This window comes from Chroicocephalus ridibundus, chromosome 15 (assembly GCF_963924245.1).
Source record: "Chroicocephalus ridibundus chromosome 15, bChrRid1.1, whole genome shotgun sequence".
Classification (NCBI taxonomy): Eukaryota; Metazoa; Chordata; class Aves; order Charadriiformes; family Laridae; genus Chroicocephalus; species Chroicocephalus ridibundus.
In genome coordinates this window covers 2,499,675-2,517,585 of record NC_086298.1, presented here as the reverse complement: position 1 = coordinate 2,517,585, position 17,911 = coordinate 2,499,675, and the positions used below count along the sequence as shown (strand labels likewise).

The following is a 17,911-nucleotide window of genomic DNA, read 5'->3' as shown; positions in this document are numbered from 1 at the left end:
GGTTAAGGGTCTTTCCTTTGGTCCTTCTAGCACCTTCAGCATGGAGACACCACAAAGATGTGTGCACAGTGCCCCGGTTGTAAATATGACCAACTGGAGCGTGGGGAGGGGGAGGATGGTAAACTGCAGGCTTCTGGGTGATTGCAGCCCACTGTCAAGATCCATCCGTGGTGGTTTGTGCTCCCTGCGTCATGCTGTCTGCAGCACCAGGTTCGATAGTGGAGAACTTTGCAAGAGCTCAGAAGATCCTCATACTTCACACGCACGCGGATTGGTTTTGCCCCACGCTGGTCACGAGGATCCAACTAACACTGTTTAAGGGCGTCCTTTTTCGTTTAGCCGGAACTGTCCCTCTGTGCCTGGTCTTCCTATCACCCACACCAGTGGCTTTCAACCTTCGGCCTACCAACTACACCCTTCCAGAAGGGTCTGAGAGGTACCTAAGAGGAGCCAGCCACTTGCAGTAGTCATGTTTGCTATACAGACATTTACACCCTGCTGGCATGGGATTAAAAACCACTCACACAAAGTAAGCAGAAGTAACAGAGAGGAAGTCCTGGAGGCATCTGGCTTTACGTATGAAAGTAAAAAAAAAAAAAAAAAAAAATGTTTTTTTTCCAAAGCTTAAGCAAATGCTTTAGTGAAGCTGACAAAGAGACAAATTCTCATGGTGGCTTACAAAAATGAGCATGATGGCTAGCAAAGGCAGTACCAGCTTCAAGGAAGTAAGGCTCAAAGCCTGGCTCTGCACTTGTAACACCTACAGAGGTTACAAACCAAGCAGTGAAGAGGATGAACGTTATTTCTCCACCCTCTGGATTAAAATTCAAAGGTGGAGAAGTTACAAGAGCTGCTGAGGATCACAGCACCGGGAGACCGCCTTGCTCTGGGAACAGATGGCCAAGCCCTACGCTCTCAAGCCTGCCATAACGCACGGTGAGAATCCAGACCTCAGAAAACAGAAGGATTTTACTGCAATTTAATCCAAAGGCCCTGACAGACCAAGACTGTGACTGCAACCTTCCAAACAAGTTGGGTATGAATGCTCAGATGCCTCCTAGTGAGCCTCCTCACAACTCTGGGAGAATCATTGCCTCCTCCACGCTCTGAGCCTTCCTGTTTTGCTCACCAACATACCTTTCACACGGCATGCAAAACAAACGAGCAGTGGGATGTGGTCCAACCTCACCTCCACTGGCATCAACATCCCAGCTTTTCATTTGTATGTTTCCAAAATAGCTCATTCCCCATTTGACCCATTTAAAAAAAAAAAAAAAAAAAAAAGAAAACCCCAAACACAGGGGAATACAAACACATAGAATGACAAACACTGAAATAATATAATGTTAAAAAAAGTAAATTAATTCAAGGACCTGATTGCTGGTCCATCCACAACTTTTGCATCTTTTTAGCTATCCCTGGTAGAGGCATCCTTTATAGCATGATAGTTCTGTTGAGACAATTCAAATCATATTCAAAGTTATACCAACATAAACACACTTCTATCAACATGACTTGCGCCAACACACTTGCATGACGTGCAGCACGGCCACATTTACACCAGCATAAATGTGCTTATACCGCCATGGCTAAGCCCTGTGTCTTCACACGAATTAGCTACGCCAATACAAAGTGCTAACTTTAACTATATGCTAATTGGGATTTGTAGAGGTTCAGTCTGTATATGCTAAGAGCTGTATGTAAATGAGCTCCCACAGGATAGTCTTAATTAATAGTCATAGCTTTCAACACGCAAAGGAACTGCCATGATCATCCTGTCAACGGTTATTTCTACAAATCCAATGAATGGCTCATGGCTGAAAACCTGCAGCTGCTGTCTAAAAGACCTCACCATCATCTCCCGCTCCTGGCTTCTCTGCTCTGCTGAGGGCTGCAGCAGCCCCTAGCCAGGAGGGAGGGCTTCATGCCATGGAAGTAGCTTCCTTCACTCAGGAGGGCTTATTTTGCCAGCAAAACTGCACCCACACTCAACCAGTACAAGACACCTGCACAGCCTTCCCAAGGAAGCATTCCGAGATGGAGGCACGGCTCACACCTACCCACACATCTAGGGCTTAGACCTGCAACCCTACATCCACGGCGCAGCCAGCATCCGAGCCATTATGTCACCGATGAACCGCTCTCCCTGTAACGCTGAATATTAGGGCATATTAGTAATTATTACTTAGATGTGTAAACGTTCGCAAGATCAAAACCTACCTGTCTAGCCGCACTATGTAATTACAGAGCGGAGCACTCGTCAGCACGCAGTTGTGCTCCTCTGCTGTCTGATGTGGATCTACAACATACCATTACAAGAGGCTCCATGGGCTCATTCCCATGTCCAGCTGCTTTCATATAAATAACCTATGCCACGGGCAGAGCACTTGGCACGCTCATGGGGGGCTGTCGGGACAGGATGGGGGTTTTGTGTGACTTTGGGCACCTCATCCCTGGAGAAGCTGATGCTGTCACATAAGCAACTCGTAGGATCTAGTAGAAAAGAGAGAGATTTTAACTAGTCCTCCCATATGCTGCCCAGCCCAGCAGGCAGCGACGCCGCGATACAGCATACAGCATTCTCAGGTCAAGAGGGACAGCCCTGCTTAATGCCACAGTGCAGCTGGTGAGTTAAGGGGAGGAGACACATCACCAAGATAATGGCAGCGTCTGCATGAAGATTAGCTCTACAACTAACCCTGGGGAAACAGCCCCTGAATTCACATGGAGAACAACAAAAATTTTGATTCAAGTTTTCCTGTAGAAAGAAACAGGGAAATGACTGTATTCCTGGAAATTCATTTGCAGAGGTGGCCTATGGCTAACAATCCCCAGACAGCAATGATGAAGGATCAGTATGCTGAGACACGCGGGGCTGAAAACCCAAAGGACAGGTAATGTCATCTCTCCTCCTTCCTCTGCTCCTCGGGTGATGCAACACACAGAGATATTTACAGTTAACAGAAACCGTCGCCTACATTGGCCAAACCTTCCCAAAGCTCTGACAATGGAGCAAAAAACCAATACTGGTTGATTTGCCTTCCATGCAGTGTAACTTCTAGTACTCGATATAACACGCTCCTTCCCGCTTTTGTGCCCAGAGCCAAATGAAGTGGATCTGCTGGAGAGTGAGGTTTAAGTAGGATTTAAGATATGCCTTGAATTCCTGATGGCGATCCACGAAGGAGTGGATCCTACTCAGGCTGAGCAAGGGACTGTAAGCACATGGTTTTGTCATGCATAGAATAAAAGAAAGCGTTGTGAATTCATGCCAAAATATTGAGGGCTTTTTCTCCTTCAAAAAAAACAAAAAAAACCCGGCTGAATCAACCAACAGAGCGTAGCTTTTCCCAGTGCTTTTCGCAAGGTCAGAGGCAGCCGCAGTCAGACTGCGGCCGGGAGGAACCTGCACCGGGCGCTCCTGGGCTGCCCGGCCGAGACACAGCCCACAGCAGAGGATGCTCCTAGGGGGCTCCAGCCCTCTCAGCCCCCTCTCTGCTCTCCCCCACTTACCTGCACTGCAAAACTAGGCCTCAACCTCCAGCTGCAATGGCCACACTCTTGCAAAACCACATAAAAAAATCCAGATGTAAACAAACAAATGGGAGAGTTCACCAAAGTGACACTTTTCTACCCAACGTTTTGCTTTAGAAAAGTCAGTGACAGGTTGTCAAAGCAGATTTGTTTATTAAAAGTGGATCTTTCCTAGCAAGGGGCACAGAATGACCGTACAGTAGATGCCATAATTACATAGGTTTGTTAATAATTGCATAGGCTGGAACAGGATACATTAGCCTAATTTAAGCATGGAACAAGAGAACATGTGAAAGATTACAGATCAGATTTTCAAGATAAAGTCCAATGTTGCTATCAGCAAGAAGAGGCGCTGGGCATTTGGAGTCATACTGTCTTTGATCACAAATAGTTCAGATGTTACAAAGCGCTTCTAGAAGTTTCCTATTTCTTTTAATCAGATCCACACATGTTCTCAAGGACTGAAGCCAGGAACTAGAGAACATAAATCAGAGCATATAAAAGAGCGAACATTTTGACTTAGGTAACTTGCCATCTCTTACCCACTGAAGATAACCTGTACCTTTAAAAATTAACATTCTACATTTCTACACTACTTCCAGTTAAAGGCTGGAAAGTACTTCTAAACTACTTCTAACAACAAGTCAGGCCTTATAACTTTGTAAAAATATTTCCTCAATTTTACAGATGGAAAATGCATCACAGGGAACAAAACATCAACCAACCTGTCCCAGGGACAAAGCGAGCAGCACAGGCTGCAGAACCCAGCCACCGTGTTCAACCAGGACACTCAGGGGAGGGAGCCTCTGCTCATCCTGGGGGACGCGACTGGCACAAAAGGGACCGAGGGACATGTTCGGATGAAGAGACCACCCAGCAGACCTCACAGGAGAGCAACCCATACAGATGCACGCACCTAATCTCATCAGACTCAAGGGACTTCCAAACACACAGATCCCAAACTGATGTGAAATAGCAAATTCGGAGACGGCAGCGCAGCCTTTCCCCTGCGCATACGCTGGCAGCGCACGGCTGCACCGTTACGGCACACAGGCTGCTGACAGCAAGGCCACCGCATTCGCAGTAGACAAAGCACCACAATGGCGGTGCCAGGCCAATTAGCAGAATTTCAATTCATTGGCATTTAACAAGACTAGAAGTCGTCTTGGGCCCAGCGGCTTTTCAGCAGGGGAAAATTCTAAATCTCATAATCAGACTCCGCCAACCAGCCTTGCTTGGACAGTACTTTCAATTCTTTTGTTTAAATTGCTGACTGCCCCACTGCTTGGGTACACTGCGAGCAAGCCGCTCTCACTGAAGCTGATGGCAAGGCCCTCCCCCTTCCCTGTGTTTTTGGATCAGGTCCCAAGACTCTTTTTAATGTAATACTCTACTTTAGTCTATGTAATCTTCTGCCTTATGGAGGGTCAATGTTGCAAACTCTCCTTGCACTTAAGTCCTATTATCTGTCTGCACTAATTCTGCATACAGGGCATTTATAGGTCCTTAGCTCTCCGTTCATAGAGCTCCACATTCAGCAGCCCCAGTCAGCCATGAAGCCGGGCCTCGGCTAAGTAAGAGGGGAAAAAAAGAAAACAAAACCCAGAGATTTACCTTGCTTCAATATTCAGCCGCACAGTCAGTTTTTCCAGTACTCTCATTTTGCACATGGCACAACACACACTTCAGACACTCTGGGAAACAAGCAGGTTATGTTCTGTGCTTGCAAAGCAGCACCATCTATACTTACAGGGCAATAAAAATTAGCTTAATTAATAATACATCAGCAAGAAAATGTTAATGAGCACCCAGCAGGGAAAAGGACTGCTGTCTAATCTCCTTGTGTGGATTCCTTGCTTTGGCAGCAATCAGCAACTGCATCAGCATTACCATCCCAGTGCAAGCGGAGATATCTGACTCATCAGGGAACGCGCGCAGGAACCACAGGGCCTCGTGTCACCATTTACATTTCTCTTTAAAAGCAGACACTGTTGCATCAGGAGCAGCTCTTGGCAGCTCCACGCCAGCTTCCACTTGTGGAGATTTTGGTCATTTAAAGAAGAATTTAGAATATCCCCAGGCATCCAGTGTATAAATACACATAGATGGGTGCCTCCTGCAATTGGCTCTTCGGCCACAGCTGCAAAATATGCGTCTCTGCATCGGCTTCAAGCTGCAGACACAACCGTGCTGCTGGGCCACAAGCACGTTGGGGGGGAACCATATCAAACCTCCCTATTCCTGGGAGCTCACCGAGAATATCTGAGCCCTTTCCTGGGGACTCGCCTGCCCTCGCTGAGCAAAGACTCAAACTGCTGAGCTGCCAGCTGCCTCGGTTAGGTGCATTTCAAGGCAGATAATGGAAATCCCCTCTCCCAGCTGTTTTTCCTCCATGCTGCCTCCCCCCTTGTCCCAGGAGGCTGTTTTGGCAGAAGCCAGCACCCCACGGGTAAGAGCCCGGGGCTGGCAGCTGCCAGCGCAGCCCCGCCACCGGCACGCATCCACACTGGCACTCGGCCGCGGCGCATGTTCGTCAAGGGCTTGTGTCGCATGGGGAGGTGGTTTCCCGCAGCCAATGGAGGAGCTGCCGTTCCTGCCTTTCATCAGAAGCGTGGCTGGAAACAAAGGCCCCGGTGAAGAAAGGCAAGTTGGCTGGTAAAACTTCCGAGCACGAGCCAAGCCTCAGACCTGACAAATCACCCTCATTCCTCATCACCTCCCGACCTTCTCCTCCGCGGCCAGGCTGCCTCCAGGATCACACCGGGACCTGTATTTAAGCCCGCACGCTGGCTGGCAGCGAGGAGGATCTTTGTGTCGCGTGTCATTGCTGATGGCAACCTCGAGCCACGACTCCAGGACAAACAACAATATAACATGCATCTCGTAATTGCATAAAGCACCAGCATTTGCATCCGCAGCGGTAGGTAAAAAATTAGTCTACTGTCACATAGGGGCAGAAGATAAATTACGTCTATAAAACAGCTTCCATGAGGATAGTCTAGAGGTGTGGATTTGAGAAGACATCAAACCAATCAGTTTTTAATAAAAGCCAGAAATTAAGACCAATGGGCTATCAACATGAAGCTGCATGAGAAAAGGTGCTAAACTTTAGAAACGCAAGAGCGTAAGCATATCACCAGCACGAAGGGTATTTTCAATAGGGAAGGAGAATATAAAACTCACAGATGAAGAAATCCCCAAAATGTGGGAGTTCGGCAGGGAGTACACCGTTTGTGACAAACACCTGGTCTAAATCTTAAAAAAAGATGGGAAATACAACTTTGTAGCGACTAGAAAACGAAGTGGAAATAACCAGGACAGAATACGATCCCCCCTCGCTGGCCTTTTCAAAGGATGCAAGCCGGAGGCTGTGCTAACCTCTCCCCACGGCAATTCTCAGAAGTCAAATCAGACGAGTCTTCAGCAAATGTGCTCAGTAGCAGTTTGTTTGCTCACTGGTGGCGTCTCCCTCGTACAGGGGGATGTTGATTAAAAGCCAGCATGGCTCCTCACCTCCCCTCTCCACGCACACTCTGAAAGCTACAGGATCTGGCACTACTGCAAAAGTAAATATTACATCTCATCTGAAGGCCATCTTTAAAGGCACATTTGTTGTTTCTCCTCAAAGCGTGGCAAAAAAGATTAAATATTCCAGATGTCATCTCCAAGTCCCATAGGACACTTGCTTATAAACAATCATCTGTGCATATTAAGGAGGTATTAAATCACCAATCTGAAACAACGCATCCTATCAATACTAAAAAATACCTTCCTGATCCAAAGAACAAAAGGATTTCTAATGTATAGAACTCACCGATCTTTAACATTTAAAACAGAGTTGGAAAAAGCTATTACAAACAAGTTTGCAATTAAAAAACACCTAATGTCTTGGTCACCAGTTCAGCAGTGGTGCTTTTTGCAAAGCCTTCTGGGTGTTGATTTAATCTATCAAATATTAATAATGCTCCTCAATTAATAAAATATTTAGACTCATGCTTTACGTTATCATCTGGAGGTTTATGTTCAAACTTGCAGGCCAACAAGATACTAGATGGAATCATAAAAACCAGCTCACAGCCTGATTGTTAATGCTTTCATCTCCCGAATACTGATAACCCTCCTCTTTACACTGATAAAACCACATTTGACAGGGTGTAAATTTGCTACCTACCCCCTGGGACATAAGAAATGCATCAAAAAACTGAAGTTAACTTCTCAGGTCCTAAAAACGCAAGTGACTTAAAGGGCCATCTCCTACTTAGCACCTGATGAGCACCTCAGGTGTTGCCTCTCCAGCCCCCAAATCCCCGACACGGCCATGGCTGGCGATGCGCAGGGCGTGTGGAGCCGCAGGAGCTGCGCAGCACTGCCAGCCTGCAGCGCCATCCCACAAACCCCTTCCCTCCTGCCGAAAGCAAAACTCACCAGGAATGAACTCCAGTCAAGGGCAGCATAAAAACATGCCTTGGGTAACACCCCAGGAACCGAGACAATCAGGAGAGGATAAATTAAACTACAGGGAAGAAATAGTAAAAAATACATATGGTTTCGCTGCCCAGCTGCTCACACCTGGGCTGAGCTAATGCACCATCAAAAACTCCAGTCAGTTTGGAGGTAGGGCATGGCTTTGAAGTCAAAGGCCTTTGGGCATTTGCATTCACTAGACACACGGCCGAACGTCACGTCTCAATAACTACCTCCTGATACTGCAACAGGCGTACTTTCAATTCCCAAATCAACAGCTGGATGAAACATGTAATTCTGAAACCCATTAATCCTTTCTAAGTTTTCCACCATGTGCACGTTTAATTTCCCACTTCTTGAAACAATATTATGATTTTTGAGAGAACCTAAGTATAGCTTCTGAATGCTCTGGGTCAGCAGTATGAAACATCCCCAATTACCACTGAAGTTGGATAAAACATTTGGGTAATTTGCCTTCTGGCTTTGAGCCTCTGGGAGAAATTACCTATTAAAACTTCCTCTGAAACTGCAAGGACTAGAAATGTGTGGCTGGAGATGAAGAAGGTAGCTGAGATTCTCAAGAATCCAGGAGCTCAGGCTTAAAAAGGAAAAGAAGGAGGGGGGAAAAAAAATAAAATGTATTTCACTGCACTCAGGGCTGTATTCAAACGCATCAGCAGGTCATGGCCAATAAATAGTCCTGGGGAGACCAGGCTTCCCTTTTGACAGTTAACATGCTAAAATATATCTGTCCACATCTACACTTGAGTTCTAAAATTAATCAAAAATCTGAAGTAGGACTCTGAACAACACATAGACTTTTCCTCTTAACCTAACCAAGGCCAAAGCACAGCGCATTTCAGTTCAGACACCTGCACTGCAATTCTCTCTCCACGGAGGTGCCCGTGCTCTCGTGCTGTGCTCCCTTGGGCTCTACAGATGACTCAAGCGGTCAGGTTCATCCTGGCTGTCCTCCATCCTCAGAAGGAATAAGCACCATGTTCCTCCTCTTTTTAGCAATGAGACAGGCACAAGAAGGCATGTTTTTCTGCAGCATCACAAGCCTCCTGGACTTGGCTCAAGCACTTTGTCCCAAATCCCAGGTAACAGGCCTGCTGTGTAGTCTTTGGGCACCACTATTATCTCCACCTACCTCAATTTGCTCAGCTCCCCAGTTCTCCGCTGTTGGTTCTGAATGCTGTAGCCACGGCAAGCTCAAAACCATCTCCTGGGTCATGGACTGGCCTAGCTGACCCAAGAAGCTATAATTGCTTTGGTTATTTTTATCCCTGTTTGCATAATTTTACATTTCCCTGTAACAAATGGGGTAAGTCACTTACCTGGCTTTATTTTGAGTTTATCCATGTCAGCCTGGTTATCTTGCTCTGTATTTACTTCCTCCCCAGCTGCGCCACCTGCACATCTCCTCCCTCTCCCGTGTGCTGTCTCTGCAGGATGATTAGCCGTATGCAAACAGAAGTGGACCTGAATTTTCTGCTCTGCCAGTCCATCCCACTCACTGTCTCCCTGTCCTAAACTGACACCGCTCACCACTGCCTCCGAGAGCTCTCCCTTGAGAAGGGGATATGACACTGAAAAGGATGGATTTAATATTTAATAGCTCACCTCCACCCCCAAGTCAGTCCCTTGCACACACGAGCAGCTCAGCCCTACACTGCGTCGGCTCACCTTGCTCAGCAGCTGTCTGCAGTTAATGTCAGGCAGCGTGTTTGAGCGGTGACTCCTCCGTGAAGCCAAAGTATCTTAAACGTAAACTCAGGCAAAACGAGCTGGTATGGAGGCAAGACAATGGCAGGGATCAGGCTGGGCATTATGGAAACAGGAATCCTCTTGGAAGAACATTTCCTACTTGAAAAGAGGATATGCTGGGTGTCCTTGATACTTTGCCTATGCTAGAAATTTTTAATTAAAAGCAGGAAAGCCTTTCTATTTTAGACGCAGCAATACCAGCATCAGGCGCTTTTATAAGTACAGTTTATTCTGGGTTTATATGCATTTCACAGAGCTTGGCAGCCAAGCGAAGTCAGCAGGGCTACAGCAAACTTCCACTCCCTGTCGGATTTACTTTACCACTTCACCCAGTCACCAGCCATCACCAACTGCCTGCCCACACACTGAGGGAGGATGGACTCACACAACTTCTCCCTGATCCGCCTGAGACACAGACAGCAAGGTGAGCCTTTCACCACTGACCTTTGGCTCCCACGACAGTCAAGGAGGGGAAAACCTCCAGCAAAATTTGTCTTGAAGCACTCAAATGGACCCCTTGAACCTCTCAGTCCTGCACAACATGTAACCCTCTTTCACCTCCTCCTCTTCAGAGGCCCATTGACCCAAACCACAGGCACCAGCTGTGCTCTGCTCCAAGCACTTTGCCAGGGAAAAGCAAGAGGAGCATGGCCTGCTGTCATCCCCTCCACAGCTTCTGGAGAAGAGAGGCCACGCAGGCGGCATTGCCCCGGCTTCAGGAGGGGAACAGACAGATCACAAAATGCTAGACAAGCTGATAAAAAGCAAGGCTCCAGACTAGCGTTTCAGATCAGTGGCAACACAACAGTATCAGTCCCTCATCATATCAGCTGCTCTCCTGCACATTGGGAAGTGTGATACCCCAGGGTACCGACCGGTACATTGCTCCCGGCTAGCGGCAATGAACCGCGAAGAGATGCTGATGCCTCCATCAGCTGGCACAGCTGCTTGCAAGGTGAGCGTCCGTCCAGCTCTCCCTGCCAGCACAGCTCGAGTCAGTTCCCTCCACGGAGGAGCTGTTTGTTTGTTTGTTTTTCTTCTTGTTGTTGGGGTTTTTGCTGGTAATTGCATCTCTACCCGGACTTCTGCTGACACAGCTATGGTGGAAGGGAGAGCAATTTCTTTGCATTTGTGGACAGATAACTTAAGTCGGCAAAACTTCTCAAATGTAGACCAAGCCTCTGCTTTGGGAAGCAAAAAAATAAGCTACCCTGGTCTAAAATCACCTCTAAACTAATACAGCTACATCCACAGCAAGGACTTTTATTAGTGTGACTATTTCAGGAAGGAAAAATGAAAAAATCATCCTTGCCAGTCAGCATAATTATATTGGAAGAGCTTTTTTCAAAGTATAAACCAGGCCTTTGATTCTGCCTTGACTGACAAAACGTTCTTCAGATGCTTTTTCTTTTCAGCCATGTTAGCTTACCACAACTGAAGGGCACTTTTAAGGCTTTCTTAAATCTTCAGAATATTTGCCCATTCTGTTACTATTCAAAGTTTGTCTACATGGAAGAAATGGACGAGTTCCCAAACAGCCTTCGCTAGCCCATGGCTTTGTTCAGCATGTGAGAATGCACGTTAGGAAAGTAAATGTCAGCATCCATTTGACATGGGGTAAAATTCTGTCATGGACACCCCAGTGTGTAATTTTACCATGTTAATAAAGTAACCCTTGTGCGAAAGCCCCTAACTGATACAGTTATAAACTCTCGTTACTAGGTGTTCAGTATCAGAGAAGGGAGAAAAATCTCCTTTCTTCATACAAAGATACAGCTAAAATGTTGCAAACTATGTTAAGGCTGGTACCCCAGAAGAAATCTCACACAACAACTGGAAACACACATCTTTTTCCTGTGTTCATGTCAAAGTAGTATCAACATCGCTCACTGCACTAAGGAGACTGAGGAAAACAGTTGTCCTGCAGCCATCAAAACATGCAGGCTTCCAGACAGCTCACAAAGGAGGAAAGATGATGGGGTTTAAAATGCACCAAGTTTTCCAGATGCAGCTTCCTGAAACAGACTCCGTATTAAAAGCAACGGCCCTGGGAAAGCAAAGCCCTCTCCTCACTTGCGATACCAGCTGGCAGGAGTAAATGAGAGAGGAGGAAGGGCAGGGCAGGCCTGAAAGAAGCACTGGATTTCACGTCACCTGCAAAACAGAAAGTGGGAAACTGAAGAAATCATCTACACACTCACGGCTCAAAGGCACTGCTCATTAGGTCCTGGCTTTTCCTATTATCACTCCTGCACTCGGTGGCCTATTACGGCAACCTCCTTCCAGCCAGGGACCCGTGAATAGGAAGCGCTTTGACATGAGTGAATGTTGCCCCTTAATCCAGTAGGGAGTTCATTGAACAGGCGGAGGGGCTGCCTACAGAGCTCCCGGCACCAGCTGGCGGAGGGGATGAGAGCAAGGATCAAAGCCAGGGCAAAGCCTCAGCACCGCGAGCCTGATTTGCGAAACCGCTCAGCCTGTTGAGTCCTCGCCTTTAAAAACGTGGGGAGCTGCTGGGTGCTGAACTCGTCGGAGATGCAGCCTCAGCTGAGGGTGCTGAGCAGTGGGGAAATCTGTCCTCTATGTGGCTTGCACGCCGTCTCTTCACTTTAAAGATCAAAGCTGCATCTCCAGAAAAAAGATGTTACAGATCAGAACAGATAGGAGGAAAAAAAAAATGATGAAAAATGCAGTGTGACTTCTGAAGAGAACCACTTCATTCAAAGCCACACACACACCTTACTTCCTGCTTAGCATGCAGGCACCAGCCTTCCCGAGGTTAGCACGAGCCTGAGGAAAAACATCATGGCTTGAAACCTCCCTTTTCAAGCTCACACCAAACGATCATTTTAGGAAACACAGAAACACAAGGTCAGCTGATTCTCTTCACTAAACTGATGCAAACTGGAGTAGCAGCATCAAATTCAATGAACCTGCACTATCATAAAACTGTCTGAGTAAGACAAACTCAATTCCTTAAACTTTAATCTTTAGCACTGCATTCGCAGTACGTCTGAAATACCTAAAAGCCGCAAACCAGGCTGGATATAAAACACCTGCTAAAGAAAACCAACAGCAAAACCAGGCTTCTCTGCAGCAATGGGGTTATGGCACTTAATGGCTACTTACCCGGCAGCTCAACCACTTCCCAAAGCACGGAGATTACTCAGGGCAGCCAGAGGAGAATACCCACCAAAGTTTACAGCTCAGAACTCAGGAAGAACTTAGCGTTCAGAGAGATTCTCCCTCACTCGCCAACACACAGATTTGGCAAGAAGCTATTCTATACTGGAAGCTTTTAGTCTTGAGTTAACTGACTGCCAACAACTTTGTCTGTAGAGGTGGTGTGGACACTCCCTGGAGACACACAGACAGCCCTCTTCCAGCCCGCAGGCTCCCACCCTGCTCTTTGCTCAGAGCAAATATCTCCTCCCAGGAACACACCTCTGCACCTCTCTTGACCAAGGGAAATAATCCCTCATTTCTGCTCCATCTTGCACATGGCAGAACACCACGGTTGTGGGTGTTAGTCCTCGCTCTACCCTACAAGCACTGGGGAAGCAAAGAGCATCTCCTCCCCTCTCTAAATTCCAGCCTGATTTATGCCAACTTCCTCCCCTCTGGCCTCAGAGGGGTATAAGCAAAGGCAGATCTGGCCTCAGATTTGACTGAGTTTATGGGGGAGGGGAGGAATTAAACTCCAAATGAGTCACCGTTCCCTCCCCATAATCCACAGCAACATCTGTGGATATTAAGCCTGACTCTAAGAGCAATGTTTCTTAATGCTCTACATACAGAGCAGACCCAGCCAGGACTCCTGGAAGATGCTTCCCAAAATAAAAAGCGTGCATCTGTAGTGTTGAGACTGACCTGGGCCTTGAGAGCTGATGAGTTAAGAGCCAACTCCTGCCCCCGTTACAACCAAGCCATCCTCCTGAAAGCAATCACACCCAGGAAGCCGAAGGCAAAACCAGACCATGGAGTCACAGAAGCACCTGAGGGCTGATTGCTCTATCACAGGGCAAGATTAACACCTGATCCTCTTCAAAAGCACAAAGGGCGGACAGCAGGATCGGGCCTTGAGATGCAGTTGTGATGAAACAGAAGGCATAAGGAAAGCCTTAGACAAAACTCAATGCTGAAGATGATGGGAATCTTGTCTGGGTAATAAATTCAAGCTGTCTTTGCAGTGCTTCGCAAAGAACTGCTGTTGCCAGCTGCGTGACCGTGCTACAGACTTTATCCCACACAGGGCAGAAGTTCCCTGCCGCAGCACAGCCTCTGAGTGCGGTGTTTCAGAGAGAAGCTGCAGCACCCCCCATCACACCTGAACGGCGAGGTGTGACCCAGCCGCCGGGAGATGCCGATCCGTAACTGCATCTGGCTACAGTTCCGGAGCATCCGCTCACCTCCAGCTCTTACTTAGTTCATATAGAAATGTACACCTGTGTTATCTCGTTGCTCTCTTTGTGCCTGTGAAGGCTCAGCAGCCAGCACGCTGCATTCCAGTGTTTACCTGAGGGCAAAAAGACTTACAAAAAGAGTTCATATTCTCTTAACAAAAGCAGGGAAGAAGTTTCAGTCTGGCATAAAGAAACACGGCAAGCGCAATAAGTGTTCAGCACTGTGTGCCACTCGCATAATTCTATGGGGCGGTTGAGCTGTGTGCTGTACTCTTTGGAGACATTTACAGATCTGGCTAATTACGGCTAATTGTCATTACATGGCAAACTTTGTTTTCTTTGGGGATTTTGGGTGCGATTCCAGTATTTCCTCAAGCCTCGCACTCGGGGCCTTTCAAACCACTCTCCCGCTAAGGGGAGCAGAGCTGCGTGGAGGAGGCCAGTCCCTCGCGCTCCCGAGGGGTTGCTGCTGCCCCTCCAGGGCTCGCCGCAGCCTTCCCCCCTCGCTCCTTCAAGCGAGGACACCCTTGCGGCCTGCCCGATGCCCAGGGCCGGCGTCCAGGCCCCCTTCAGCGGGCAGCACCGAGGGAAGGCCAGAGGAGAGGCGGCCCAGGGGAACCGGGCTGCTGTCCCGGGCCGCCCACCCTCTGAGGAAACTCGGAGTTTTCTGAAGAAAAAATTAAGAGTTTTCTGAGGCAAAACTCAATTTTCTGAGGAAAAGCTCAAGAGTTTTCTTCTCAAAAGCGACTTGGCCCCGCCTCGGCCCCTCTTCCCTCGAAAGCCGGAGGCTGCGGCCGCCGGCACGGCCCGCCTGACCGACGCTTCCCGCCCGCGGGGCCTCCGAGGGCAGTGCGGAGGACTCCGGGCCCCGCCGCGGGGCCGAGCTGCCCGCTGCTGCCGGTGCGCCGGGCCGGGGCCGGGGGCGGGCCGGGGGCCGGGCCGGGGCCGCCCCGCCGCCGCGGCGGGGGCCCAGGGCCCTGCATGCCTCATGCCTGCCCCCGCGCGGGCGCCTGCCCGCCGCCCGGGACCCTGCATGGCTCATAGCGGCGGCCCGCCCGCCGCCGCCGCGCCCGGCCGGCCCTGGACTCTGGATGGAGCCGCGCCAGCGCCGCCCGCCGCTCCGCCGCATGGGGGGCCCCGGAACATGGATGTCCCCCCCCGCCTCCGCCACACGCACTCGCTCCCATTGGGGGGAACCCCGGAACCTGTATGGCCCATACCACTGACTCACCGTGGAGGGGTGTTACTTATACAGAGTCCCGGGCCCCCCTACACACAATGGCAGCAGCTCCCACATTCTTCCCCTCAGAGGAGTTGGACTGAACCATGGGGCGGCGGGGGCACGGCCCCCCTCCCGGCCTCCGACAGAACCCGCCTGGCCCTGGGCGATACCACTCCACGCTCCCCCATCTTCCTTCCCCCCGCCCGGGCAGATGGACGCCGCCGCTCTCACTCACCTCGGCATCCACTGTGGCCATGGCCGGAGCCCCGGAGCGTAGCCCCGCCCCCTCGGCGGCTCCTCACGCCTTGGCTCCGCCCCTTTCTCCTCATTCTTCTCAATGGAGACGCTCCGCCGGCCACCGCGCATGCGCGACGCAGCATGGCGGCCCCCGCGTGGGGCTCCTGCCGCCGTACGGCGTCATGGCGGCGCCCGTCGGGAGGCTGCCGTACAGCTGGAGCCGGGCGGGGGGGGTGGGATGGGGACGGGGTGAGACGGGGACAGGGGTGGGACGGGGACAGGGGTGGGACGGGGACAGGCGTGGGGACGGGGCCCCTCGGCCCCACCGACATCCGCAGAGCGCAGATTCGTTACTGTTTGTACCGAGACGGCAGCACCAGCCTCTCGCACCGCGGGTTTTATCCCACCGCCCACGGCGGGGGGGTGGGGAGAGCACCAGCCACTCCTAATTGAGCAGATAATGAATTTCCCAAACTCTCATGAATGCCCCGCCATGACGGCGTCCAGCACTTGCCCAAAAAACCTAAACAAAATCCGTGCAAGATCCCCCAGAAAGAGTCACAAAGTCCCTCCATCCTCCTGCCAAAAAAAAAAAAAAATTATCCTTTAAAAATCGTCTTCTTTTGCAGCTGCTCCCACTTTTGTGTTATTTTCAGCCCGGCGTGTGCAAGGTCTGAGGCCCCCAGGATGGACGGGGGGAAGAGGGAGCAGCTCGCCGCGCTCCGGCCCCGGAGGACCCTGGGGACGGGTGCCCTCCGTCCCCCTCGCTCCCTTCCCGCACCCCCAGCAGCTGCTTCCCCCCTCCCCAGTCCCGCTGGGCCCCTGCTAATGCCCAGGCCTGTAAATCCATGATTGCAAAACAATTAGCTCTTTTACGGCTCCTGAGTAAAGCAGGAGATACTGCAGGAGGGGGAGATAAACACCTCTGAGGGCTCCTTGGCCCCAGAGCTGCTGCCGGCGTCGCCGGGGGGATGCGGGGACAGGCAATCCCTGATGGGGAACACTTGATTCTTGGAGGGAAACAGGAGCCTTCGAGCGCCCTGATGTCAATTAATACATTTATTATCAGCTGTCGGGAGGAACAATGTCCCCTCCCGTGGTCCATGGCTGAGCTCCTGCAGCCCCTCGCCGACCCCTTGCTCTGTGACGACCCCTCGCTCCACGATGAGACCCTGCTCCTCCCCGACCCCTCTCTCCATGACGAGACCTCGCTCCTCTCGGGGGGCAGACGGCCATGGGGGTGGGCTCGCTCTGCAGCGAGACCCTCGTCCTCCAGCACTGCGAGCGGCACGGGCTGCGGGGGTGAAGAGCCGTGGCCACCATCTGCTTCTGGAGACCTTCTCCAGGAGCCTGGTCCCAGTGCCGGGGTCACACCGGGGGGTTCCAGCGCTGCCGCAGCGTGGGTGCTCCCCTCGACCGGCTCGGTGGGCGGCCATGGCTGCACCAGGAGATGCGTTTCGTGGCACCGGGAGGATTCAGGGCAGCAGGGCACGGGGTGGGCAGCGGTGCCACCGCGCAGACCCGGGCAACTCGGGATTCGGCCCATCTTTTGACAACAAAACGACCTTGATAGCCCCAGGCACCGGGGACGCGGGCCATGGTGGCTCCTCCATTGAGCCCGGCCCTCGGCCACTCCCGGCCCGGGCCCGATCCCTGTGGGGACCCCCGGGGAGGGGGGACGGACCCCAGAATCCCCCTCCGCGCCTCAGGGGAGGCCCCAAGGTACAGCGAGAGACGCTGGCGGCCGCCGGCAGAGGAGGGGAAGGTAGGCCCCGCCGAGGCCCCAGGGCCCGGCCCGGTGGTGGCGGCGGCGGCGGCTGCTGCCCCCGCCCGGCCGCGCCGCGGTCAAAATAAGAGTCCCCGGGCCTGAGGCGGGACCCGCCGCCTCCTCCCGCCACAGCGGCCCCCACGGCAATTTAGCAGCAGCTTATTTATTAATTAATCCACCCCGCCCCAACGACATTCCCCCGTGCGCCTCCCAACCCCTCCGGTGCCTCCGGCTCTTCGGGGACCCGGGGGGGCTGCGGGGGTCCGTGGGCCTCCTGAGCCGGCCCAGGAGGGTGGTGGCGGGGATGGGTGTCCTTCCCCCTCCGCCCCCCGCCCCGGGGTGGAGCGAGGGCTCCCCGCACAAAGCAGGACCACCAGCACCTGGAAATGGTGCCTCAGGAAAGCTCCAAGCGTCACCCTGGAACATCGCCACCATCCCACCCGGCACAGGGGATGCCCAGCTTGGCGCGGGAAGCGGCCATGGAGGGAGGCAGGGAATCACCTGCTCCCGCGA

At 51.2% G+C, this 17,911-nt stretch overlaps 1 protein-coding gene across 1 annotated transcript in view; it reads right to left on the bottom strand.

Moving 5' to 3' along the window:
* The window catches only part of EHMT1 (euchromatic histone lysine methyltransferase 1), a 123,046-nt gene extending 107,357 nt beyond the window's left edge, over nucleotides 1-15,689 (bottom strand). Inside the window, exon 1 of the mRNA XM_063352793.1 lies at nucleotides 15,629-15,689. Coding sequence (XP_063208863.1) covers nucleotides 15,629-15,649 — 21 coding nt within the window. The 5' untranslated portion in view covers nucleotides 15,650-15,689. The remainder of the gene's footprint in view (nucleotides 1-15,628) is intronic.
* Between the last annotated feature and the right edge of the window lie 2,222 nt (nucleotides 15,690-17,911).